The 15,640-nt window shown below is 45.9% G+C and overlaps 2 protein-coding genes across 2 annotated transcripts in view; one reads left to right on the top strand and one right to left on the bottom strand.

Moving 5' to 3' along the window:
* Positions 1–1,756, top strand: part of LOC115394004 (melanoma receptor tyrosine-protein kinase-like) — a 32,898-nt gene extending 31,142 nt beyond the window's left edge. Inside the window, exons 25-27 of the mRNA XM_030099110.1 lie at positions 95–238; positions 444–537; positions 770–1,756. Coding sequence (XP_029954970.1) covers positions 95–238; positions 444–537; positions 770–1,080 — 549 coding nt within the window. The 3' untranslated portion in view covers positions 1,081–1,756. The remainder of the gene's footprint in view (positions 1–94; positions 239–443; positions 538–769) is intronic.
* Positions 1,757–3,322: 1,566 nt separating this feature from the next.
* On the bottom strand, positions 3,323–11,189 carry LOC115394016 (Schwann cell myelin protein-like). Its single transcript, XM_030099130.1, has 8 exons — positions 11,124–11,189; positions 10,535–10,616; positions 9,896–10,276; positions 9,208–9,522; positions 8,870–9,127; positions 4,208–4,295; positions 4,091–4,127; positions 3,323–3,766 (listed from the first exon to the last, which is right to left on the bottom strand). The coding sequence occupies exons 2-8, from the start codon at positions 10,614–10,616 to the stop codon at positions 3,713–3,715; spliced, it is 1,215 nt and encodes a 404-aa protein (XP_029954990.1). The 5' UTR covers positions 11,124–11,189; the 3' UTR covers positions 3,323–3,712.
* Between the last annotated feature and the right edge of the window lie 4,451 nt (positions 11,190–15,640).

The raw sequence follows: 15,640 nt of genomic DNA on the forward strand, positions 1-15,640 counted from the left end.
ACTTTCTAAATCTAGAAATACTGATATGATGTTGCAGTCCTAGTAACACTCGTGCAAGGACTTTAAAGTGCTTCTGTCTCCTGCCTTGTCCCAGGGAGACCTGCCCAGCCCCTCAGACAGCAGGTTCTACTCCCGCCTGCTCAGCACCGAGGACACAGACGGCATGGTGGACGCCGAAGAATATCTGCTGCCTTACAAAGGCCTGAATAACCACGACGGCCGGGCCTGCAGTGCCACGGTATCAAAACTCACCTCTTACAGTCTCGCGCTTAGCAACTGATTTTTTTTTCTGTAGTACTGTAGCAGCATTCTTGTGGTCCCAACCGATATTTTATGTACTGATATAATAAAGAGGAATAATGAGGAAGTAAATGAACAAAGTAGCCAGGAATAGAGTGCACAAATGCAGTTTGTATTATACCTGTCCTTTTTCTTTTGGACAGAACGGTCATCCGGTCCGAGAGAACAGCATCGCCATGCGGTACATCACCGACCCGACTCAAGGCGCTCTGGATAAAGAAGACTTCAACGACCACGGTACCCATCGCCGCTATCAGCACGCTTCCAACGACAAGTCAATCGACAGTCTTATGTATTTGAATCACCGAGCGCAACAAAAGGAGGCCTGCTGCAAATGCAAAAACAATAAAGCGCCTTTTTTTCTTTATTTTTAGCTCATAATTCATGAAGCTTGAAGCTTTTACTTTACATGTCGAAGTCTAGAAATAATGGAGTCAATATTATCTTCTCTTTTTTCCCTCTTTTCCAGAGTACATGAACCAGAGCATGAGTGAAACCAGCCAGAGCAGCAGGCAGTCGGAGGTTTTGAATCCCAACTACGAGGACTTGACAGAGGGCTGGGGCGCCACCTCGCCCCCGTCCGGTCCCGAGTACCTGAACACGACGCAGAGCTCGCTCCCTCCGCTGACCAGAGACTGTCTGGACAACCCGGACTACCAGGCGGACTTCGTGCCGCAGACGTCCAGCGACGCTCTGAACGGGAACGGCCTGTTCCTCCCCGCGGCGGAGAACCTGGAGTACCTGGGCCTGAGCGCGGCGCTGCACGCTCCCGTCCGCTAGGGGGCGTGGTGGGCATCACAATCCAGGCTGCAGACAGAGTTGGACTGATTTTCTAGCATCTGGATTTATTTCAAACCGTTCAAGGACAAAATTTTAACCCACAACTGAGAAAGACTCCATGTTCGTGGAGCGACGGACTCGTGGGACTGCCTGCCACCGACTTCACTGAAGTTCATTTTTCAAAATGATTTTTTATTGTTTGTTTGTCTCTTCCTCCGTCAGCATCAATATTTCGCCCCCCGATAACAGATAACACCAGGCACACTGATCTGACTGCTATCTTTAAAATTAGAAATACCCAAAAGCTGTTGATTGGAGTAAAGAGCATCTCTGTCGCTATTTAATTGAACTCCTGTTTACCACAGCAGCACCAAGTTACCTTGAACCAAGACGAGATATGCAAAAAAGGTCAATCTTGGTCTTTCCAAATATTTGTTTCATTTATTGTAAAAGTAGATTGAAGATGTGCAGCGTCTCTCTCGTGCTTTCCGAGTCGACTTTTGGCATCATTATTCTGGCGATCGTCTCCAACCAGAGGAGCTCTGTTACTGTTTAAAGGAATACTCCACCCAAAAAACGATTTGGCCTCATTTTCTACTCACCCTCATGCTGAGAAACACTCTGGAGCACTTTTTTGACGTTTCAAATGCAGTTGGAGATGTTTGGGGATTTTCGTTGTCAACAAACAGAGCCCGACAGAAAAAATGGTCCATAAAATCCACAAAACGTTCCCATTTTCCTTCATACTGCTCGTCCGCTGTAATCCAAGTGTCCTGAGTGCGTAACGTCCATAATTAATTCTTAACGAGGTCATTTAGTACATTTTAAGAGCCCAAACAGTGCGCTCTGTACAGCTCCATTGCATGTCTGCACGCGCACCCTGAACTACGGAAGCCGCGGCAGACCAAGCAACACGCTTGTGCCCTTTCAGCAGGACACCGAATTCAAAGCTTTAAAACAGTAGTCAATCACTTTTGTGATTGTCCACAGCTCGGTTACTCACAGCAGAATATATACAGCGGAACTTCTTCTACGCTTGCAATTTAGAAAAGTAGTCGCTGAAAGCGCGCAAGCGTCTGGCTTGGTCTGCCGCGGCTTCCGTAGTTCAGGGTGCGCGCGCAGACATGCAATGGAGCTGTGTGAGAGCGCCCTGTTTGGGCTCTTAAAATGTACTAAATGACCTCGTTAAGAATTAATTATGGACGTTACGCGCTCAGGACACTTGGATTACAGCGGACGAGCAGTATGAAGGAAAATGGAAACGTTTTGTGGATTTTATGGACCATTTTTTCTGTCGGGCTCTGTCGGTCCCTGTTTGTTGACAACGAAAATCCCCAAACATCTCCAATTGCATTTGAAACGTCAAAAAAGTGCTCCAGAGTGTTTCTCAGCATGAGGGTGAGTAGAAAATGAGGCCAAATCGTTTTTTGGGTGGAGTATTCCTTTAACTTAACTAGTATTTAGTGGAGGAGAAGCGCCTCTGGGATTCTGGACCAACTCAAACACGTCTGTAAATATGATCATCACGATGGTCCCCTGTCCAGAGTAGCTGTGGTGCTTTAGTAGTATAGAAAACACAGACGACCTTTGAAGCTCCTCGTGTTTACCTGTGTGGACCAGTGAAAAATATGGAGGCATCGCATCAATCCGCTGCATGTTGGAACCGTTACCACTGGATCTACGCAAGAATTTGACGTTCTCAATGAAAAGTGGCGCAGGACCAGAGAGGATTCAGGGAGAGACAACGAACTGGAGGTGTCTTAATGGGTCACTGTTGGTTGTCTGGAGCTCCTGCTGCACACTCAGAACCTCCCAGTTCTCCTGATGAACCGACCGTTGATCACTGTCTCTCCGACCAGCCTTCTGTTTGTTTTGCCAAATGTAGCAGCTTCCGTGTTTTTTTTTTTTTGTTTCTCAGGAGGTGTAAATAGCTGTTGAATGTCTGACGATACTTGACAAGAATGAGCCAAACCTTGTTTATTATCACTGTCAATGCCACTTTTAGCTCTTAATGCCTGTTTGTCACTGATGTTGGCAGCTGGAGGGAACTGTCTTAGGTTTCTTGTCAGTGTGCAAAAATAACAAAAATCATTAAAACTTTAAAGTGTTTCGTGTTCTTTTTGTTCTTATCTTGCCATTTATACATGTTTTGGCCACAGTCTTTACCTTCTCTTTTTTATTTGTGGCTCATCATCAACTTTTTTTCTTCACACCAGGACATTAAACTTTCAATTAGGCTTGTTTGTTTTTTTTAATCACTGAATGAATTCCATTAATACAGCTTTACTATAAAAAACTTTTTTCAAGCATTCATACAATAGCAAAAAAAAAAAAAAAAAAAATCGAGACAATGTGTTGCCCATGAAATTACCACAAAATGGAAAAAACCCACTTCAACAAAGAAATGCAGATTAAAGTAATTCAAATGCACAAATAAAATATCAAGCTATGAATTATGTGTCTGTATATCCTCTACTGATCAGAACCAGTTCATCTCTACAACACTGAAAAACGCTGTGATCCCCCAAACAACAGATTTCACTACATGAATGACAAACATGTCTTTAGACATTATAAGAAAGAATAAACCACATCACTGATAATGGATTTAACATCTCGTTCTCCTTGTGGCTCAAGAGGCTCGACTCTCCTTCACTGTGTTGACATAGTCTGCTTCTTGTGAGTCCTGTGTGGAAATGAAACAACACAGAGAGCCTTCAGAGCTCTGCTGTCAGGTTGAACAGCTGCACTGATCTTCCCTCTGCTCTGCTGGAAATATGACTCACACACACTATAGAATCTTGCATCATAATCAGATTAAACACAAAGTATTTTCCTCCCGAATGAGATGCAGGTTTATGCACAAGCTTCAAAGTTAGACGATGAAACAGAAATGAGTTTCAATAAATATTAGATTCATATGAAATGAAAACATCTCATTTTAAATAAAGATGTTCTTTTTCTACATTTGAGTGTTATAACATTATAGCATCGAGAACAGCTTGTTTACCTTCACTGGTTTCTGGTGAAATCTCCTTCTGAACCAGCTGTCAAGAAAGCATAAACATGTTGAACTGTAGCATTTAATAATGATCAACGTCTCTACAAATGGAAAAGTTAGTCTCACCACTCAAAGATGATGATTGAACTGCAGAGAGCTACGATTCCCACAATCTTCAGTGTAATGAGGACGCCGAGTCCAAACCTCTGACCATCTGCAGAGACACAACTTATCTTACAGTTTTCTGTTAGTGAGACAATAGTTTTCTGTCTTTATTGAATTCACCAGAACATAAACTGAAGGTAACTTCATGGAGTCAAAGAAGTAATAGTTACTAAACGCAACTCCAGTTCTATGAGTGTATGCATGCCCGCCTACGGGCTTCGCTATTGGTAATCCTATTGGCGCCAGCCAATCCACTGAGACCAAACTGAAACCTGCGCAACAATCCTGCCCGTGTGCTGGCACAGCACCACACCCCTCTCAGAGGGTATAAAACCGGACTCTGCCGCTTACTCTTCCATCTTCTGAATCAGCGAGGGAGAAAGCAGACAGCTGGGCCAGCAGGTAGGCGGGCACGCATACACTCGTAGAACTGGAGTTGCGTTTAGTAACTACTAATCCTACATCGTGATATGCTTAGCCCGCCTACGGGCTTCGCTATTGGTATAAACCAAGGCGGAGGCCGTAGGGGATGACATGCATGACAGCTGGCATGCTTGAAAGATTGGTGCAGAAAAGCGAAAGTAAACAAACTTTTCACCAGAACGGTCGAATAACTTCCAGAGAAATGGGGCAAGCAGCCTGACCGAGGTGCTGCCCAAAAGTGCATAAGTATCGCCAAGCGACACACACACACACACACACACACGCTGACTGGGGCGAAGCCACAGCGGCAGGCGGGGGCAAACTCTGGCTCGTAAGCTGGGCCAAGAAGACCAGCACAGTTAGATGACAGAACCCCTGTTCTTGCCGAGAACCGACATGGCCGCAGTGTCTGTGCACATATCCATCAGATATGAACGCACAAAAGCGGACATGGATGCCCAGGAGGCAGCCTGGCAGATGTCACCCACCGTGACACTTCTGCACAGGGCCGCGGAAGCAGCCATGCTCCGTGTGGAATGAGCACGAATCACCGCCGGCGGCGGAAGATTCTGCGCCTCATAAGCAGCTGCAATAGCGCCCCCCACCCAGTGGGTGAGATGCTGGTAAGACAGAGGGGCTCCACGCCCCCTGGGCCCGTATCGCACAAACAGCTGATCCGTAGAGCGAAACCCAGCTGTACGCTCAACGTAGAGACGCAGAGCCCTGACAGGGCAAAGCAACCACAGCCACGGGTCGTCACCGGACGGACCAGGCAGGGAGCAAAGCGTCCTTATCTGGGTCACTCGCAACCGAAAGTCCGAGGTGATCACCTTGGGATGAAAGGCCGGATTAGGCCAAAGGTGCACGAGACCCCCATCCGGGCTGAACACCATGCAGGATGGGTGGACCGACAGAGCGCAGAGATCCCCAACTCTCTTGGTGGATGCTAACGCTAACAAGATGGTGGCCTTAAAGGAGAGAAAGCAGTCCACTGCCTGCTTCAAAGGCTCAAAGGGGAGTCCCTTAAGACCCTCCAACACCGTGTGGAGGTTCCACGGGGAGACCATATGTCTGGGGGGTGGCCGTAGCCGACACGCCCCATGGAGAAACCGCTTCACCAGCAGACTGCGTGCAGAGAAGCGGCTGAAACCGCCATGACCCGCTGAAATGACCGATGCAAACACCGCCAGGGTGGATGCAGCGTGGCCACTGTCCAACAGGACCTGGAGAAACTCCAGAACTCCACCAATAGCGCAGGAGACCGGGCCCAAACTGCTCTCCAAGCACCACGTGGTGAAGAGCCGCCACCAAGACCTGTAAGCCTTAACAGTGGAGAGGGCCCTGGCGCTCTGGATGGTGGAAACCACTGCCGGGGGGAGATCTAGTTCCACTAATCTCACCCTCTCAGCCTCCAAGCCAGGAGCCTTCTGCCCAGGAGAGGGCGGGACCGAAGGGCGCCCCCTGCCTGCAGCAGCGCGTCGGACCCGTCGGGGACCAGCCACGGGTCTCCGACCGCCAACTGGACCAGGTCCGGGAACCATCATGCACTCGGGGAGTCCGGAGCCACCACGATCACATGGAGGTTCTGCATCCTCACCCTGCGCAGCCACAGGGTCAAGAGGCGGGCTGGACGGAATTCGATCTGACGATTTGTTCTGACCGGACACTAGGGAACTCCAGGGGACTGGTCTGCGCTGCTCCGCTGGACGCCGATGCTGCAGAGTCTCACAGCGGGGTTGCAGATGCTGCGCAAGCTGTCTGGAACCCCGTGCGGCAGTCTCCAGGCGCTCCATGATGGCCTGGATATCCGGACCGAAGAGGGAGGAGGTGGACAGAGGGAGCCCCAGAACTCCCCGCTGGTCCCGCTCAGAGAGAGAGGAGAGGCCAAGCCACAGGTGCCTCATGGCGAGCTGTGCGTTGGCCATGATGCAGCCCCCATTGATGGCAGAGGCGCGGCACGTATGCATCAGGGCCTCGGCTGCATTCTGGATCTCCTCGATGTCTTCGTGAGATAACTGGACCTTCTGGTGGCAGATCTTGTCGATGGAGCCCAGAAGAAAAGTCATGTTGTTCGCTAGGGCAAATGATTGATTGCCACTAGCGTATGCTCTGTCCAGGAAGCCCGCCATGTGCCTGTCCCTCTCAGACGGCAGCATGGGCTTCCCGCCGGGCCAGGCGGAGGATTTCGGGAGGAGGCACAGTCTCACGGAGTCCTCAATCGCACGCACTCCGGTGAGCGGCGGCCAGCCGTCCATGCAGAAATATCCCCGGTAGCCTTTCACCGCCCCCTTGGCGGTGACCGGCGTACACCAGTCCCGCTGCACGTTCGCTTGGAAAGATGCCACGGCAGGACAAAGCATCGCAGTTTGGGACTGAGTCTATGACTGGGTTGCCAGCCTGAGTGCAAAATCGAGCTGAACCGGCTCCGGAGGCTGCGGCGGCAGCGCGAGGCCGGCGCGCTCAGCAGCGGATGGGAAGAGCCCCACAAGGTGCTCCACCAGCTCGGCGGGAGTGCTCTGGCGGCTGGCCCGGGAGAAAGTGGAGAGGGAGTCCTGCTGGGTTGAACTCCCCGACACCGAGATGCTGCTGCTGCTGCTGCTGCTGATGCCCCGGTCTCGGCCCAGTCGTACAACGCGGGAGCAGGAGCCTCCTCGGCGGCGCCGTCATTCCCGGAGGGCGAGGACGCAGCGTCCAGGAAAGCCGCTCGCCGCTGGGATTCCTCTAACGGCAGGGCGGGTGATGCTGCCAGCCGAGGCAGATGAAGCAGCGCTCGTGGTGATCGTTCTCCTTGAGAACGGCGCCGCAGGAGCAGCAGGTGAGAGCCCGACGCCCGATGGCGATCCGTCACGGGCCAGCTTGTCCATCCTGATCTTGATCCGAAGGTCTTGATTGCAAAGGTCTTGCAGGCTTCTCAAGGCTCAAGAGCTGAGTCAGAAGAAGGAAGAGTAAGCGGCAGAGCTCGATTTTATACCCTCTGAGAGGGGCGTGGTGCTGTGCCAGCACACGGGCGCAGGTTTCAGTTTGGTCTCAGTGGATTGGCTGGCGCCAAGAGGATTACCAATAGCGAAATCCGTAGGCGGGCTAAGCATATCACGATGTAGAACTGATTTTTTTCTGTTTAATCCAGAACATCATGATAATTAATAATAGTAATATGAATATGAAAATATCTTTCAGTTTATAAGATTACCAAAAGCAGTTTTGGACACACAGTAAAAATTTGCCACATCATGCCATATCACATAAAAAGCAGAAACATGAAAATAAAGGACAGAAATCAGAAGGAAAGTAACTGAAATACAAAACTAACAGACAGATTTTTGAACATAAAGGACAGATATATGACAAAATCATACAGAAGTATGAAAGTACAGGACAGAAAAATATGGAAAATAGGAGAAATATTTGTTCTTTTTTCATCTGCCCTTTACTTTCACTTTGTTCATTCATGTTTCTGTTCTTTACATTGCATTTCTGCTTTTTTTTCTGAGAAAATAAAGAACTGAAATCAAAGTAAAGGGCCGAAATCAGAAGGAAAGTAAGTGAAATATGAAACGAACAGACATGTTTTTGAACATGAAGGACAGAAATATGACAGAAACGTACAGAAATTATAAAGGATACAAATATGAATGTAATTACACACTCCTTTACTGTCCACTTTCTGGTCTGTTCCTTCACTTTTTTGCCCTTTACTTTTTTCTGTCCTTTACTTTATGTGAGTGTTGTCTTTAGAGTTTGACCACCGAGGAAATAATGATCTTCACAATCTCATAAGGCGTAATGTAGCGAGGTGCCAGCTTATGGGACCACAAGGGGCAGGTCACCTGGACGGGGAGAAAGGGAGGCCGACAGCCCAGTGACACCATGAGAGGTGAAATTCGTGTTGCTGAATTTCTGAGGGAGTTGTGGGCATATTCAACTGTGAAATCCAGGAGGTGGGATGGCGAGCTGTGATGGACCGTAGAGCTGTCCTGAGGGCCTGATTGGTCAGACCGCTTAGTCTGAACATTGGTCTGGGGGAGGTAACCGGAGGAGAGGCTGCATCAGGTTCCCAGAGCTTTGTGGACTCGGCTAGACACAATGCCGTGAGGGATGCCATGGAGCCGGTACATGTGCTGAAGCATCAGGTCTGCTGTCTCTGTAGAGGAACGAAGCTTGAGGAGCGATACAAAGTGCACAGCTTTGGAAAAACATTACCTGCAACAGTCATAAGAATCTGTTCTGAAGCCTGATTTCCCAGATGATTTGCAGCCACGCAGTAATAAGCTCCTCCTTCCGTCACATTAAAGCTGTAAAAGTCTCCTTCAGACACTCTGACTGCTCCATGATCACTGATCTTGAACCAGGTGTAGCTGACAGCAGGTCTGGCTCTGCTGGAGCAGCTCAGCTTCACCCAGCTCCCTGCAGACACCAAACCTGATGGACTGATGGAGGCTGACGTGTCTTTAGGAGCATCTGAGGGAGGAAAAAGTGACTCTTGATCACTTGATTGATCAGAAACATCTGAGCTGTGATGTGCTGACAGGATCACTTACAAGAAACATTGAGAGAGAACTCTGCCACAGCTGTTTTCAGAAGTTCTCCTCCATCAACAGGATACACAGCAGAGCAGTTGATCTTGAATCCATCATGTTGGTCTGACAGAGTGATGTTCTGCTGGATCTTAGTGGTTAAAGTTCCATCAGTGTTTTCCTCTGTTTGGCTGTGAGCGTCTTGTTGGAGGCTCCAGGTGAGTCGAGGAGGGAGGTGTGGACAGGGAGTGGGAGCTGAGCAGGTTATAGTGACAGACTCCTTCTCCTTCAGGTCATTCTGATCACCTGAGACATTTAATGTGGGCCTCGGAGGAGAATCTGCAGTTTCACACCAAACACACATTTTATATCAACAAATCCAAAAACAGTAAAATAGTGCTGACAGAAAGGTGGCAGCTGTTCAAACCACCAGAGGATAATAGATTTCTACCACTTGCTGAATTTCACAGGAATTTAAAAGCACTTTGAAACTTTGGAAACTGGTAACAGTGCAATTACTTAATTATTATCAATAGACACTTTTAAAAAGTCACTGAAAACAAACAAAAAACAAACAAACAAACAAACAAACAAAAAACATCTATATTTGACTTTGCTTTTTAATTCATTTCAAAGTCCTTAGAATTTTTACCAAACAGAATTTAATTGTCTAGAAGATTTGTTAATCTATGTACCAAAAAAACATTCTTACCTTTAACTGTGATCTCAAGAGGATCACAAGCAGCTGATGATTGAAAAGGCAGGTTGATGACCCTGAAGTAGTATGTGTGTGTGTAATCTGTGGTTAGATTAAAAAACTCAGTGGTGCAGTTTTTCTCATGCAGGTTTCCTGTAACATTCATTACATATTTGTTGTCTGGATATCTACTGTCATAAACCACATAAACCTCAGCTTTAGTATGCCCATAAGGAAGATCTCTGATCCACATTGCAGAAGTTTCTCTTGTGCCGTCAAACTTCTCTGGATTGTCAAAGCTACATGGGATTTTTAAACAAGATCCACTCAGAGCCTCCATCTTCTGTGGTGTTTTAACATCCAGCTCTGAATGATAATCACAAGCATCCGCAGCACCTGTAGAATGAAAACATACTTCAGCCACAATGTGATGCACTATGTTCACTTTTCACTGATGAGCAACAAGCAGATCTCAAGCTCCCGTTCACTTCACTCCTGCACAAACAGTCAGTGACCAAAAGCCACATGCACTGAAGAAAACATCCCCAAATAATGACTCAGTCTGCATTACAGACACACACTGATCAGCCCAGACACAAGCCCTCATATTCTGAACAGCTTTCAAAACTGCAGCTGTTCCTGATTCCAGCTCACCTGAGAGGAAGAAGAGACTCAGAAACAAGTTGACTGTCATCATGTTCACACACAGAGCCCACATGAAGCTCAGCACCGGCATCTGGAAACACACAACATGGCACTTCCTCTTCACATTCACTTCTCTCACAGATTTTATTCATCAGACATCAAATGATAAAGTCTGATAATCTGAGCACAACAATATATACCATGATATTGAGCAGAAAAATGTTTGTAAGCTTTTTGGTCAAAGTTATTGATAAGAAAAGAACTAAATTCAATGTAAGTGGAACACAATCTAATTCTGTTTCAGCTTCATTTCTGAGTGTTTGTGACAAACAGAGATGATGTGATTTGATCTGTAAGAAAGAATTACACTAATCTGTTGTTGGTGATCACTTCAAATCAAAAAGGAGAAATTATGTAAATTCAATCCAACAGTCTGATGCTGTGAGCAAGAGCAATGGTTCCAAAACTGTGGCCCAGGACCCATATTGATCCACATGAGGAATCATAAAAAACTATTTTTTTAATGTGGTTCATTAAAAACAACAACAACTTTCAATGTTGACATATTGATAACTGAAATGGAAAAACAGAGTCTTACCAAACGCGCTCACAGCTCTCTTGTGTTTTGTCGCCACAATAATGTAGTTTAATACGTCAATTCAGAACTTCTCTTTTCTCGTGTTGTTTCTTCCCCTTTTCTCTTACATGAAGTAAAGTAGCCTCCTCATTATAGAGGATGTTTCATCATCATTGTGTGAGCACACATGAAAACTAGCATCATCACACTGACGACATGAGTGTAAAGATAAGTTTTTCTCTCTATTTCTATTTAAGTTACGGCAATGTTTCTACAGAAGATCAGTTGTAACTTCACAGAAAATAGTTTTAACAGAAAAAAGTCTGCACCTTTTGTAGACTTGATCACATATTCAATAACAGAAATCTATCAGAGACACTGTTTTGAAAAGTGTAAAACTGACCAAAAAGGCAGGTATTGAATTTTTCTTACTGATGAAAATAGATATTTCACAGTCATGAAATGTTGATACGTCTTAATCATTCATTCTCTCGTACATTCAGTGTGTTCTGTTACTTGAAACAAGAGTTGCTGAACATGCTCCTAATCTGTGTTTTGCCTCTGGACTCTGACCTGTGGAAGACAGTTGATGTGTGTCACAGACTGTTTTTTTTTTTAACGGACAGAGCTTTTGCTCTTAAACTAATTATATTTGTCCACAATTACTCTTGTGTGCATTAAATAGCAATTTCTGTTTTGATTTTCCAAATAATATTAATGTATCATTTGTTTTTGATTCAGTAGTGTATTCATACTGCTGGAACAGTTTTGTTCCTCTTCCTGTCTGTCTATCTGTCTGCATTTATATCATATATCACAAAATTAAGATCATGCCTTTTCAGATGTTTTATCTGGATTTCTGAAGTATTGTTGTAACAACAACAACAACAACAACAACAACAACAACAAGAACAACAACAAGAACAACAACAAATGAAATAAAGGATGATACATCAATTATTTTAAAAAAAATCAACTGAAAGTACTGTAGCCCTCACAGTTCACAATTTATACAGTTTGTATTGAATTATTGAATGTGGAGTGTATGTGTGTGTGTGTGTGTGTGTGTGTGTGTGTGTGTGTGTGTGTGTGCATGTACGCGTGTGTGTGTGTGTGTGTGCGCGCGCGTGTGTGTGTGTGTGTGGTAAATGGTAAATGGACTACACTTGTATAGCGCTTTTTACCCTGCTTGACAGAGCCCAAAGCGCTTCACACTGCAATATCACATCACCCTTTCACTCCATACTGGGTGGTGGTAAGCTACTATTGTAGCCACAGCTGCCCTGGGGCAGACTGACGGAAGCGAGGCTGCCAATCTGCGCCATCGGCCCCTCCGACCACCACCAACCATTCACTCTCACAACTTTCATACTAGGCAAGGTGGGTGAAGTGTCTTGCCCAAGGACACAACGCCAGTTTTACGCCTGCGGGAGCGGGGATCGAACCGCCAACCTTCCGGTTATGAGACGACCCGCTCTACCAACTGAGCTACTGTCGCCCCAACTGTCGTGTGTGCGTGTGTGTGAGCGTGTGTGTGTGTGTGTGTGCATGTAATTCCACCGGATTCAAATTTTATAGCTTTCAGAGGCCTCACAGTTCAAGTTTAGGTCTATATCTGCTGTGGAGGTCAAATGAGAGCAAAAGAGCAACAGAGGTCAAAGGTCACAGGAGGTTTCATGTCTCAGCTCGGTCTCAGAGGGTCAACTGACCTTCTGGAACGTCTCTAAAGGACTGTCTGACACGAGTCTTCTTCCACGCCTCGGTGCATGACGAAGAAAAGAGAGGATTTGTGTTGTGGAATATTTTTATCAAGACCACAATACAAGAGGTTCCTATAGGGTTGAACACACACACACACACACACACACACACACACACACACACACACACACACACACACACACACACACGCACACAGCCTCCATTCTGCAATGTTTCCTCGTTCGTTATATGAGGTGAGCGTCCTCACATCCTCCCACTGTGTGATGGTTTCTGGAGGATTGAATTCCAGACGTGAGAGGCTGAAAGACGACACTCTGAGGAAGACTGCAGATGTTCTTGAAACATGTTAGAGATGTTACAACAAAAACAAACACATCTTTCCTGACTCCTTTGTATTATGGAACCACAATATCAACATGCAAACCTTCACCATCATGTCACAACAAAACAAACATGAAATGTTTAAAAAAATATAAACCTTTTTTTGTCATCATCAGTGTTTAATTCCACAGTTTATTCTGATCTCATTTGCATCGTAACATGGCCTTCTGTGAGTCAAGCATTCTGACGGACGACCGGAAAGAAGGGCAAAGAGGTCAGATGGTTACAGATCAGCAGGTAATAAATAAATGCTTTGAAGATTTTTATCGTAACTTTTAAAGCTGAAAGAATACCAAACAGGATGTGATTAATGAGTTTCTGGAAAAGTGTCATCTGCCTAAACTGAGTCATGACGATGCAGCAGAGTTCAGATACTGAGGTCACTTCAGATGAAGTTCAAGCAGCAATAACCCAGTTCTCAATTAACGAGGCCTCTGGTCCTGATGGTTTGAGGCAGAATTTCATAAGGCACCTTTAATCCTTCATATGTTTTATCACTCTGGGGAAGTTTGCTCTTTAATTAACACACAATATCAGGACAGCATTGTTCTGCTGCTAAAAAAAAGAGCAGGACCCCTTGAAGGTCTCCTCATAAAGACCAGTGTCTCTTCTCCTGCTGGAAACCCAACTACTGAGTAAAATTCTAGCCAATTGTGTCAACAATAATATCCAAAATCATTCACCCAGACCAGACTGGGTTTATCCCTGATCGGCATATATTCAGTACTTTGACACGTGGAGGATACGGTTATAATATCTCTAGCTGTCAAAAGGGTTTGGACCAGGTATAATGGCCATATATGATGTCTGTCAATTATTTGGGAGCTCTTTTAGTAGATGTATCAAGATATTATTCCAGGAACTGGCAATCAAAAATCTGTAATCAAAAATCTAAATCACTCAGGACCTTTTCAGCTGTATAGAGGGCCGCACCAGGAAGATCTTCTCTCTCCTTCAACTGCATTTGAACTCTGGAACCATCAGCCTCTTCTACAGCCCTGAAATACACCCTATATCACACACAGGTGTCCAACAGAAGATAGGCCTATGCTGACGATACTATATTGTTCATTTCAGATCTCAAAACCTTGATATCTCCATGACTGCATTTAAAGGTGCTGTAGGCAGGATTACCTTCGCAAGATGGCGATTTGAAACCCGGAGTCGTGCCCACTGCTCCGGCGGGTTGATTCACCTGTGACCTTTTCACGGCGGGCCTGGGGTCAAAGCCTTTTTTTTAAGAATTACAGTAGAAACAGACAGTGTCCTCCATGGTGTTTTGATGATAGAAGCTAAAAGTTCTTTTGAAAGACAGAAGAGGTGAGAGTAAAGTTACCTCGACTAGTTTCGGTCACATCCGGTGACCTTCCTCAGGAGGCACGTCACGTGATCGGAAGTGACGTGTCAAATAGGCTGCTGGCTCTTCTTCTGATGTTTTCCAGGCAGTAGGGGGAAATTACGCCCCCTACTGTCTGAGGCCTTCTCCAGGACTGCGTCCCACGTGCGTGACAAGGTGTATGCCCCCTCGTCACGGTTCATGCTCCTTGGACCTCGCTTGCGGATCTCAATGGCTTCTCTGATCCAGCGTTGGTACTTGTCGCTTTCAGCACGGATGAACCTGGCATTATTCCAGTCCATGATGTGGTTTTGTCTTTTGCAGTGGATCCTTTCACCAATAAAGAGCGGATTTTTCATGGAACACTTGGAACAGGAAGCAATCAGAACACGAGGCAGGTAAATATGCGGGCCTGGACTTCCTCATGCGCATTCACGAGAAGTAAAGCTTTGAAGCGCTGCCCCTCAACCAATCAGGATAGAGCCTCAGGGGCTCTTCTGATTGGTCAAAAGAACAGAGACAGATGGAAACGCTGCGCCCTCGCGGTAGTGCAATTATACTACACTCCTAAAAGATTATCAATGGATACTCTAACATTTAATCCAAAGAAAACACAGAAAAATTAGCACTGACTAGCAAAATCCTGCCTACAGCACCTTTAATAAATAAGCTTGACTCGTTTTCTAGATTCAAGATAAATCGGTGGAAAAGTGAACTGATGCAATTGTTAAGTTCAGTTGATGATATTCATTAAAAACTCCATTTAGAATCGGACCAGATAAATTCACAGCTGGAGTTCTTACCAAGGTTCCTATATGTTTCAATCTATCCCAGCATGCATCCCTAAAAACCACTTAAAAAAAAAATAAAAGCTGGATTTAGTTATATCATCTTCTATTTGGTCTTGTGAAACACCCAGGATATTGAAGTAGCATCTAATTAAAAACTGGGCTGAGGGAGATTTGGCAGTCTCATTTTAAGCTCTGTTATTGGTCGACAGTATTTCTTTATTTTTGGGTGGGTTGTTTATCAGGGAGGAGATTATGTCGCGCCCTGTGCCCCTGCGGCCATGTGGGGGCGCTCGGGCCCAGTTTTGTGT

The sequence above is a fragment of the Salarias fasciatus genome, chromosome 9, assembly GCF_902148845.1.
Source record: "Salarias fasciatus chromosome 9, fSalaFa1.1, whole genome shotgun sequence".
Classification (NCBI taxonomy): domain Eukaryota; kingdom Metazoa; phylum Chordata; class Actinopteri; order Blenniiformes; family Blenniidae; genus Salarias; species Salarias fasciatus.